Below are 12,500 nucleotides of genomic sequence, written 5' to 3'. Positions count from 1 at the left end.
GCTTCGAGCAATCGGACCCAGGACGAGAACGACTAGGAGTACGAGATTTTCTCAGAGAACAACAGTGAGCGCGCGCAAACCAGATTCATTTTGGCGGGAAAAACGTGATATCGTCGTCATTTTAGTACGAAGTTTTGCAAAAATGTCGTTGTGTCAAAACAATTCACCAACACGGTAGCAGTTGTGGCATTTTTCGATCAGGAAGATCAGTTACGATAAAGAACCTGTGCTGCTAACAAAGAATAAGATTAATCGTCCGGCTTATAAATTTTCTAAGTATTTTTGCTAAAAGCAGCCTGTTAAATCTCTTTCTCGTTGTCATCCTCATACTTGAATCTAAAGGTCCCGGAGAGCAGGATTGGTGCAGAGGTGAGAGGCAGCTGATTCACCAAGGACCCATCAGTGTGGCCTGGATTTAATTTCTGGACTCGCCGTCATATGGTGGGGTAACTGGATTTCTACTCCGCCTGCTCATAGATGTTTTTGATTAGTGCTGTCAAACAATATTTATAAAGGGCATTTAATCTAGGGATTGGTATAAGTACCTATCTCAATTTAGGATCATCATCCTCGGGTGAATTCGTGATTGGGGATAGAACCGAGTTTCAGTCATTGAGGATGCCGGATTTCCTCTATTGCAAAACCTTGACCGGCTGCCGGTTATCTTGAATAATTGTGACGTGTCACGGTTCCTCGAAAAAAGCTCTTTGTGTTCAAAAAATAGGGCGACCGTAACACGTCACAGTTGTTGAAGATGGCGGCGACCGAGATATTTGAAAGTGAGAATCGGCAAAAAATGTAACAACAACAACAATAATAATAATAATAATAATAATAATAATAATAATACTTAATACTTTGACTATAAAAAATTGCGATAAAACATTTCTTTAAATCATTTTAAGATTAAAAAATTGCTAAAAGATTTGCTAAAAAGCGACGACGTTTCGACGTTAGCTAAACGTCATTATCAAGTCAAAATATTTGAGTGAGTTTAGGTCTATAAATACTAAAAAAAAAACAATAGTTGATTAAAAGCTGTAACATGCGTAAATAATAAAAATTAAAGAAAATATTAAACAAAAAGTTTCGCACGTATGGAGTCCGTCTGGGTATTTAAATTAGGCTTTAGATTCTTGATGAAGAGCATTTCAAATACTAGACAGTGAAATTTGCTCTGGCACTTTCTTGACTATCCAATAAGTCTTATTGATTCTGCCATTAACAATTTTCTTTTTCAAAATGCTTTAGTGAACACAGCAGAAAGTAACAATGACGATAGTAGAATAGTAAGAATTAGTCTTCCATTTAAAGGTCAAGTGGCCGCTAATGCGGTTCGTAAGCAGTTACGCGATCTTAGCCATAAGATTGGCCCTACTTTGCAGCCAGTTTTCGTGAGTAAGAAATTGGGGCAAGATCTCAAAGCCAAAGAAACGAAGCCGTCAATTGTGAATAAGCAGTGTGTTGTTCATCATTTTTCATGTGATCTGTGCGACGCAGATTATGTCGGGTACACAGCCCGACACCTTCATCAACGCATTCCTGAGCACAAAAATTCGGCAATCGGTAGACATTTCTTAGAAGCTCACGGTAACAACAACCTTTTGAAAGAAGACCAATTCACAGTTTTAAGAAAGTGCCAGAGCAAATTTGACTGTCTAGTATTTGAAATGCTCTTCATCAAGAATCTAAAGCCTAATTTAAATACCCAGACGGACTCCATACGTGCGAAACTTTTTGTTTAATATTTTCTTTAATTTTTATTATTTACTCATGTTGCAGCTTTTAATCAGCTATTGTTTTTTTTTTTTGGTATTTATAAACCTAAACTCACTCAAATATTTTGACTTGATAATGACCTTTAGCTAACGTCGAAACGTCGTCGCTTTTTACAAAATCTTTTAGCAATATTTTAATCTTAAAATGATTTTAAGAAATGTTTTATCGCAATTTTTTATAGTCAAATACTACTACTACTACTACTACTACTACTACTACTACTAATAATAATAATAATAATAATAATAATAATAATAATAATAATAATAATAATGATAATAGGTCTATTATTTTTTATGCAAAAATACATGCTAAAACAAGAACACTTACATTAAAATAGCAGAAAGAATTAATTAGAATTACAAGGCTATCGACATTACATAAAATAGACATTACATTAAACAGCTACTCTATATTTAAAAAACCTGTTAAAAAAACTATTTTTAAGACGCTGGGTATTAACCCTAGGGAGTTGACTACTAGGAACTCGGAGGCGCGCTGAGCTTTCTTTCATTTTGGTGACGGAAGGGTACAGAGGGCTACCGGGCATATTGGAGATCTTCTTCTAATACGCTATATATGTCAATTTGGTACGAAATATATTTGCGTTTAAAGCAGCGCTTTAGAAAATTCTGGACCGTTGTTAATTCAGGTATTGAGGAGGCGTATATGGGTAGACCGTACGTTAGTTTAGGTAAAACAATTGATCCAAAAACGCAATCTACATCTAGTTGTTGGTATCCCTCTTTGCGTAAACATCCTATCACATTAAGACTAAGTTAATTATTAACTTAACTGACGATTCTCCGTGTCTAAATAAAGATTTTCATCACATTACATTACATTACATTACACTTGTGGCCTCCTGCAGCTTAATCTTAACATGCTTATTAAATCTATGATTACTTTGTAAAGTAACCCCTAATACTTTTAAACAAGAAACTTGCGTTATATTGTTCATAGGTTCTATATCATGAGTAACCTTCTTACAAAGTATTAGTTCATTACATTTTTTAGGGTTACATGCCATGGCATTGTCTTGGGTCCAACTGAAAAACTGATGACTACCTCTTGAGAAAGATCTATTTCATTTTTACATACTTTGACTAGCAAGGTGGTGTCGTCAGCATATTTAACTATGCTGGTAAGGTCATTATCCCTAATGGCCAAATCGTTAATAAACAAATTAAAAAGATGGGGCTCACTGACACTACCCTGGGTTGTTCCTTTGTTCACATTATGCCATTTATAGATAACACCCTTAAATATCAGTCTTTGTTTCCTATCCATTAGAAAGCTTAAGTACCAGTTAACAAGATAAGGATTGAGATGAAGAGCCTTTAGCTTTTCCCCAACTAACGAGCGTTTTACATTATCAAAGGCTTTCGAAAAATCCATTGCAAAAAGCCCAACATAGTTACAATCCTTATCATCAAGTGCCCTTAATTAAGTAATTATACTGTATTTCAATCAAGGAGTCTGTGCAGCTGCAGCCCTCCCTATACGCATATTGTGTGACCGTCAGATTTTCTTTAAAGACTTTCTTACAGTAATGATGGTATACAGTTCTTCCAAAACAGCGTGCTATATCTGGAGTCACGTTAATTCCCCAAAAATCCGAATATTGAACGGGAGTGTTGCCCGTCGATCCCTTGAGAACCCTGACCGGCCAGCAGTAAAACAAAGTGTGGTGATATTGGAAATAAAAATAACAAAAATAAAAACTTGTGAAAATGCTTCTTCGTTTTCGTTTGCTGAACCTTCTAAACTCATGCATTGTTTCACGTAGCGTGGGTTGAAAATGTGTCTTTCCTGACCTTCACGAATTCAATAAATGGAATGAAAATGTACGTCTTCCCTGGCACGTATCTTACTATTTATAAATTTGAGGACGAGTTGGGAAGATACTAAGCAGCAGCTTTATTTCACGAGGAAAAGCATTTGACAGTGTGTACTGATTAACTTGTCGCCCTCGATAGCGATATTTATTTAGCTGGGGTCCGGCATCGATTTTGACGACAGAGGAAAACTGGAATACACGGAGAAAATCCCTCAAGGAAGGCTGAGATGGACTGAAACTCAACCAACATATGATTGCAGAGGTGGAACGCGGACGCGGATGGCCACAACGCCAACCTAACTCCCCAAGGCGTACAGCACGGGGTATTATGAGACAAATATCAAGAAGACGCTAACTCTTAAACCAACATCTTTTCTCTATTTTTTTAAATTCTTTTACACTTAACCAATTCAGTACATTATTATAACTGTCATTGAGTATTGCTGAGTATTACCAATATAGTGTCAAGCCAAAAGACTACCGTGGATTTAAAATTCCGATGAATTAGTCACCATTAATTAATAAACTAATAAACATGCCCTTACGTATCAATAAATCTAACAAGAGCCCTTGTCCCTTTAAATTAGCAGTCGCTAAAATATAATTAATACAACTATATTCACGATATTCGCAGGTTGTTGCTGACTTTGAAGTCGTGGTTTGCCAACCGTACATAAATAAAACGCGTTCTGTAGCTTGGCCAGTGAATTACGTTCCTTGTTCCTTAAACCGTATTTTGGGCTTGTACTGACTCGATAAGATGACAAATGAGATTATTCCTAGGGTGTCTGCTCCAAAAGAAATATTTGATATTTGTTCAAACGTGACCTAATTCGCTTTACTTCCAGTTCGCTACGAGATACGTTGCAACTGATTGAAAATATTTTTCAACGATATTCATAGAAGTGAATGGAATTTTGGGAAGAGCTACTTTGCTTTAAGGAAAAAAAAAGCTCTTGGCTGCAGATAATTGAGGTAAATTGGCGAAAACCAGCTCGAGACCGCGAGGGAACCCTGTCGACAAGGAGGTTACCACGTGACATTAGTCTTGGTGACGACAGCATCTGATTGATGGTTTGAGTTACTGGGTCGCTGTGACAGTCAGGCGTTTAACGTAAGGTTAAAAACAAACAAACTAACTAACCAAAACATTAAATTGCAGAAAACGCGTCCATCGCTGTCCTCAGCTGGATACATTGCATTCTGCGTACAACTATAATTAACATCTGGGGCAGTTCTAGTGTCAATTATTACTCGTAGTATTTCTAGGAGAAGCCAATGGACGAAATGGCCCTCCACTATCCTTGTGCAAGCCTAACAGCCAGTTATTTGTCACTACTGCCTTTGGAGATATTATCAATGAATGTAGTAAAATTATAACCAATGTTAAATGCCTAAAACAATTACGGAACCTAAGAAATCAACAAATTACGTCCAGAAATGCAGACCAAAGCGATGCGCGTTCTGTATGATATCACGAAGTGTCCCCTTACCCTTTTTTTTAACTTCCACATCACTTGTAATTGTTTCCAGTGTCGCTCTAACTTTACTTCTCAAAGTAAACATAAACAGATAAGATAACCCTTAACTAAAAAAAAATAAAACACGAGCCCTAATCGGTTGCGCTGTCGTAAGTACAAAAGTGGCGTTTAGACGTAAAGGACACTTCGTGTGGTAATCAAACTTGAGCTTGCATCTCGATTCCCGGGCCTTGTTCCTCGAAAGCCAATCAACACTAAGCCACGATTAAGTACAAACCTGTAATTTTAGGCTAAGAAAAACAAATGTCTACGTCAAAATTGAAGCCTAAAAATTTTGAGGACTTTTTTTTTAAACAACGAAGTAAACTGCAACGAAGGTTTCCTGTAATCCAGGATTAACTTAATCGGGCTTTGAAGAGCTTGGTCCTCAGGGTGCCAATCTAATGAGCTAATCATTAAATTTCAGTAACAATAAAAGCAGTCCCCGCTAAGGGCGGTTGAGCCTTCGATTAGCTACAGACTTAAAAATATTTTTGATTCACAAAATTGGACACAGCTCTAGTTTACAAGAATTCGCTCGTGTTTCAAATTGGGAAACTGTGTGATCACAGGTTATTCTTAATTGCTCTAACATCGATCAAGAGACCAACCACAACACAAAGAGCAGCAATGAAAAATATAACCCAAAAGCTTATCTTAAGGTAACTAATCAAGACACGACGATCTTGTTGGTCTCCTTGTCCATTTGTGTAATCTTTAATTAACTCGATCCCTTTTTTGATGCATATTTCCTCTACTTGTTGGGCGATTGCTGGTCTTCCTACAAAATAGCACTTGGAAGTTTTGCTGGCGGACCTTAGAGCTTTCTCGAAGTTTATCCTGCCATGTATGAGCTGTATCTGGGTGTCTCTCGTATCGTTAGGCAACGGCTGCTCGTCTGGATTTGTGACGTAAAACTTGAAGGAAATGTCAACGTTTCCCTTGGCTTTTATTTTTCTCAAACGTTCCTCGACTGGCTCACTAAAGAATCGGAAAAACGCTTGGCATCGAACGGAGTAGAACATTTCAACTTTGCTTCTTTTGTTGTCCTTTTGGCTTTCTCGTGGAAAAAATGGTCGAGTTCCGTTGGCCAGGCAGCTTAAGACATCTAGAAGATATCCGCATCCAGATCCTGTTGCGAATAGCACGTAATGGGCAGGTGATTTCTCTCCGCGTTCTGCCTCTTCAGTAAGCTCATCATACAGTTGGCTTACAGACGAACGATAAGGACCCCATGTGTGTAAGGCGGAGGATCTGTCGTCTTCGGCCAGCCAACTTGTCCAAGGAAGGAACAATTGTTCTTCATCCTGCATTATGGATATCACCAGACCGATGTCCCATGTGGTGTCTTGCGATAGATTGAAAAAGGTCGTGAAGGGATGTGATCGCTGTGGAACGACTCCTAAGCTTTCTCTCATAAAGTGATGAGTATAATACACATCACCAACAGCGTGCGTCACTTTTTTGTCCAGTTTTATGTACACAACGACGTACTCGTTGTTACCGATGACTTCCTTTCGCACTATTTGAGCATGTTGACGTCTGTAAACCCAGATAGAAAGGACTCGGTCCAAGCACCAAATCAGTAGCAATGGCAGATTAACTACGTGTGCCAGACCATGAGTGATCTTTCGAATATTGTCAATAGCATACCAGATACCAGCAAACACGTGTAAGGCCATTGCCAGTGAATAGCTTCTTTGGTTGACATAGTGTGATCTACTCAAGGGAAAGAAGATACAGAAAAGCACAATCATGAGTACGAAACGGTAAATCTCATCTGCAGTTAGATGAACTCCATTGTGATCGTTAAATGTCCAGCCATGCACTGCAGCAGGATCCCAGAAAGTTGACCAGTTTAAGTGGTCTGGATAAGTACTGTAATTGAACGTGCTTGGCGGGTAGTATTTCAGTGCCGTGCCGTCAACGAGAGGTGGAACAAAGATCACAAGGACGTGGGCTAGGGAGGGAATGGCGATGAGAAAGATGCCGGCAAATCTATGAATTCGAAAATGAACATCGCGAATCCCTTTTATCGTGATCCATCGTGGAGCAATCTCGCTGAGGGAGTTTGGGAAACACCAAAGCATCGTGTAAAACATCAGATTCTGAGAGGTTATAAGAAGGCGTGCTGTGACAGCCCATACTATGTTAGTTGCTGTTTCACCGATGTTTGTGCCCCAGATAAGCCTGGGATTCTTTCCTCCTCTTTCAAGTACCACGTCACCTTTTAGGACGAAGTGATCAACTATACACAGCGTAGTGAACGCCAGAAACACAATCCAAACCAGTGATTCGTAAGAGATGGAAAACCGCCGGCGATGACGCCGAATGCCAGAAAAACGAGTTTTCGGTGTGGAATGTGTCTGGTGTAGAGGAATTTCCACTGAAAAGGTGCTTGGATGGGGCGATGGTCGTAAGTGGCTCACTCTGAGGTCTTCTGTCTCCTGTTCGGGAAAGAAAGGGAAAATATTAGAAGTGCTTATCAAGCAATTAAGGGCTGTAGTTTCTACGACGGCGACGGCAATGAGAAAGCGGCCTAATAGCAGCATTTAAAGTCACTATTTCATCTGTCATGCATATGCCTGCGCGAGTTGATGAGAGCTTTTGAAAATGCCTTGGTTTTTTCCAATTCTTTCGAATTCTTCGATTACCTTTTTTTTAAGTTGCTTTAATCGCGTTCATAATCGTATTTTTTCACTTGCAGTCAGCGTTATGTAATTATACAGAAGAAGGTTTTTGTGGCGATAGTTGTTTACTATTTTGCTTTCGAAGGATTGTTTTCATAGAATCGTGATGTCCATTAGCGCGGTTAGTCCTTCCCTATTGCGCATGTGTCCCAACTGACGTAGTCCCATTAATAATCACTTGGAGTTTTTTTCATTTCCTCTCAGTTCTCTGCAAATCTAAGTCGTGAGGGAAGCAAATCTCACGTTCTGCGAAAATCGGTTTTTTTGCAGTGTTTTCTTTTTTTTTTTTTTTCTCATGACGAGTTCAATCGACACCGTTCCTATCAGTTCAGTTTCTGGATAATTGAGTTAGAGCTCAATAAGTCACATCCAACACGAAGATTCCTTTTCATTTTAAGCATTTGCTAACTATCTCAAACCAGAAGGTAATGCATGGGAAAAGTTAGCGTTAATTTTTTTGCTTAGGGTAAATGCAGCTGTTTATTTTTGATTGAGGAGCAGTATTTGGAGGACACTTGAGGACGTTCGCGACAATTGTTTCTGCGCTTCCTTACTGCGCACGCTAAGTAATAAAATGAGATCTGGTAGGGCAAAAGGCCATTGCTATAGCTTTGCCTGGATTTAACGGTCTTGGACGTTCGGTGACCCCAATTTTTCTTTCCAGAAACGGATTTTATTTACAATTATCTCCACGTTGTCCAAAAATGAACAAAAAATCAATGTGGGAAGTTAAATAAATTTCACCATTTCTGCTCACGCGACATCAAATCCTGCCATCTTGCGGCTGCAAGGCGCGTGAAACTGTGGTCGTTAAATGCGAACTTGATCTTTAAGGAACCTCACCAGTTGACTAAATTCACTTAATAAGTCCACTTAAACAATATTTGGCAGAGAAGATTTCACTTCAAAGATTTAATTGCAATATATTTGGGTTTACAGACACTAGCCTTATTCGCTAACGAAGCCCGATTTTGTCACATTTTGGGTGTTTTTCCCGGCATGTTCTCTCCAAAACGAAGTCGGTGACCCCCCATTTTTTTTACATTTCTGACATAATTAACTCATCATCTTACAGTGGTAAAAGTTTCAGAAAAAAATCGATGTTGACAAATTTTCGCGAGAACGTCCTTAATAACGTTAAGTGTTTGTATTCCGAGACACGAGTGATGTTGCAGTTCGGGAGAAGAGCAAGGGGGCACTTCTCCGGTGACGCCATAGGCAGCCCAAGTTCGCGTCACGAGAGAGGGTGTAATAATTAATTACTAGTGGGAAGATTACAGCCAGCCGTTGAGAATTTAAACGCGTTATAAGACTTTGTATGGGAAATAAAATACCGTCGATAATGAAGCCTAAAGAACGTTCAATTTAACGTTCATTCAATAAAATAAATAAAAATGACTCACCTCTGGTGTATTCTTGTGCCTTTTAGAGCTTATTTTACCGTTTTGGGAATTCCGTGTTTTCACTGTTCTAAGACGAAGTCAAGGCTGCACACTAAGATTTCGACCGTAGTCAGCTCAGAGGCGGTTTGCGCCTCGAAAATCTATCCCAGCCGCGATTTTTTTTTTTTCACGCAAAGCTAAAGCCCCATCATTTGCGAACCTCGGTGAATGCTTCGTCGCCAAAAATCCCCACGCACTTGGCTGGAAATGAGCATTTTCTGCTTCCGATTCCACGATAGCTGATGAATTTAACAGCTGCTGATAACCCAAGTGGATACGGAGCTTGGGTCCGAGGTCAAATTAACTCCACCCGATGAGGTACAGTCATTTCATGTACAACACTTACCCCATCCCCACAGCGGCTTCTCGAACAGCTCCATGGTTACGAGTGCCGCTGTGGACAGCAGCTGCTAAATTCATCAGCTATCGTGGAATCGGAAGCAGAAAATGCTGATTTCCAGCCAAGTGCGTGGGGATTTTGGACGACGAAACATTCACCGAGGTTCGCAAATGATGGGGCTTTATTTTTGCGGGAAAAAATCGAGGCGGAAACCGCCTCTGAGCTGACTACAGTCGAAACCTTAGTGCGCAGCCTTGACTTCGTCTCAGAACAGTGAAAACACGGAATTGCCAAAACGGTAAAATAAGCTCCAAAAGGCAAGGGAATACACCAGAGGTGAGTCATTTTTATTCATTTTATTGAATGAACCTTAAATTGAGCGTTTTTTAGGCTTCATTATCGACGGTATTTTATTTCCCATACAGTAGTAATTAATTATTACACTCTCTCTAGTGACGTGAACTTGGGCTGCCTATGGTGACGCTTATTGAAATCCGCGTTCATCTTGAGCCATTTCTGGCCATATCAATATATAACCTAAATCGATCGAAATAGGATGTCAGATAAATTTTCACTATGCGTTTACAGCAAACGGCCTGCCGAAATTTGCGTTTTAAGCAAGTTCAAGTTTTTCCTGTTGGCTATAACTACAAACATTTATCAAATTCTTAAAAGGGAGAGACGAGTTCGGATGAGAGAACCTTTATGATGTTATGATAAGCAGCAGCTTCCTTTTTGCCGTTTCAGGCAAACTCGGTGCGAAATCTTTCAAATGACAAAAAGATAAACAACGTGAACTTGTAATTGTGTCTGATGTTTTTGATGGCGTCATTCCGGGATTTTAAGGTCCCCATTCAAAGGGTGTGATGAGGCTTCTGTTTTGTTTGAGATGACAGTGGTACTACGCATCATCCCTGCGCTGTTGGTTCAGCTGCAACTGATCATGAAACCAAAATTACCGGCTGAGATCATTGTTCTTAGGGAAATCAAAGATGGTCAACTTGGTGACCTGCAATTGGGAATTTAATGGCTGTATTTGTTGTTGTTGTTGTTGTTGTTGTTGTTATTTTTGACCAATGAAATGAAAAACATGGTAAAGACCCTCAAATAGTCTGATCAACAGCTTTAATGATCAAGAGATAGCCGAGTGAAAGATTGCCTGCTTGAAGGGTACCTGCAAATCTCGCACAAACTCTTGATATTTGAACCCCATGTCATCTGTGTATATGTCCTTGATAATCTAGAGAATATGAGAAGGTAATGCATCGTTCAACAATATGTTATTGTCAAGGTGATGAGAAAAAAACATCAACAACAAAAAAACAAACAAAGCAAAACAAAAAAGAAAAACAAGATGTTATTGACATAACATGTTATTCGCAAAAATCACCATTTGTCATGGATCAGTACTTCTGAACCGCTATGGTTAGAAAACGCAGTTTTTACAGCTGTTTGATCTGACAGTGTAGAATAATCCTGGATTATTCTACACTATACTTTTTTTTTTCAGAACTGGGTTGAACGCAGATATTTGCTTGATTAGTCAACATGAACAAAGTTTCTGACAAGCAAAATTGAAGAGTTATTTTTTTTTCACGATGAACCATGAATAGAAAATATTTTGCGAGCTTTTTTTACACCGTATCCAAATTTGAAAAAATGCGCCATTTGTTTTCATATTTCATTCCAAGTCAGTCGTCCCATACTGAGATGAAGAATGTTTACATTCCCGGCTTTAAAAATATGAAGTAATAAGATTCTTGATAATTTTGCCTATTTGTCTTCGAGCGACAGCAGAGGCATGTGTGGCAGACTTAAATGTAGCACGCTTGGAACGTCCACCAGTTTCAGAGGAGTTCTAATTAAAAGTGCTATTAAATGTTTAAATTACATAATCGTCGTCATTAACTCACCTTTAAATCATCTTTCTCGATGGCCTCACCAAGTATTGTTAATTCCTCATTGGCGCCCATGTCATCGTCAGGAATTTCATTTCTAAGGAAAATAATAGTATTGAATTTATTTGAGACATAATCGTGGTACACGGTGAAAATGGGGAAGATATATCGTTGACGTCACCTATTGTTATTAATGCACCAACCAGAGCTTCATTGGTTGTTGAAACAAAAGGGTATTTTGTTCCTGTGGTTGGCACATTTGAATAACAAAAGCAATGTCTGTAAACATATATTTTCCCTATATAAGCGATTAAGTAGTTAGGGCTGGTTACTTAAACAGTCGCCCGATGTGAAGGAATCCAGAATCCAGAATGCAGCAAACGTGAAGCTTTGGAATCCGGAATCTTGAGCGTGGAATCCGGAATACATTGTATGGAATCAAGGATCAATTTCTGTGGAACCCCCTAGTTTAGAATCAAGAATCCACGACTTGTAATCCAGGATCCTTGGGCTGGGATCTGGAATTTGGGGACCACCTGGACTCCTCAGTACAGGAGCATTGTCAAAAACATTTTTTACCACAATTGCTTCTGATCTCGCAATTTGATTGGCTAATTTGCTAATTTGCCATTGTCGATAAGAGTCTAGACAACGCTGTACGCGCCATGCTCGTGTCAATTTGTCACGCAATGTAATAGCCAATCAGGAACGCCCATTTTGGGAAATAAACCAATCATATTGCGATAACGTTATAGACAACGCTTGTTCTTTCTTTGTGTCATGATTTTGGTAACGCTCTGAAATAAAAACTTTCTTTGGCGTTGAATATTGTGTTAAAAAACAAATCAAAAGTGGTTCAGCGTTGCCTGTACTCTTATCGACAACGATATTCGTCATCACAGTGGTCAAAATGTTGTGGACTAACGAGGGGCATTCCTTTAACAAATTCTAGAGCTAAAAAATCTTAGCAACTGAAAGCAGTCCAAGTTAA

At 39.1% G+C, this 12,500-nt stretch overlaps 1 protein-coding gene across 3 annotated transcripts in view; it reads right to left on the bottom strand.

The window, feature by feature from the left end:
* Positions 1-12,500, bottom strand: part of LOC138013342 (uncharacterized) — a 172,537-nt gene that overhangs the window by 128,160 nt on the left and 31,877 nt on the right. For 2 of the 3 annotated variants that reach the window (XM_068860388.1, XM_068860389.1), the window contains exons 6-7: positions 11,525-11,606; positions 10,786-10,851 (exon numbers count right to left, since the gene is read on the bottom strand). In XM_068860388.1, coding sequence (XP_068716489.1) covers positions 10,786-10,851; positions 11,525-11,606 — 148 coding nt within the window. Of the gene's footprint in view, positions 1-3,983; positions 7,587-10,785; positions 10,852-11,524; positions 11,607-12,500 lie in introns of those variants that run through there. The other variant, XM_068860390.1, reaches the window with a different exon arrangement.

This window comes from Montipora foliosa, chromosome 8 (assembly GCF_036669935.1).
Source record: "Montipora foliosa isolate CH-2021 chromosome 8, ASM3666993v2, whole genome shotgun sequence".
Taxonomy (NCBI): Eukaryota; Metazoa; Cnidaria; class Anthozoa; order Scleractinia; family Acroporidae; genus Montipora; species Montipora foliosa.
The sequence above is the reverse complement of the archived record's forward strand: the minus strand, read 5'-3'. Positions and strand labels throughout refer to the sequence as shown.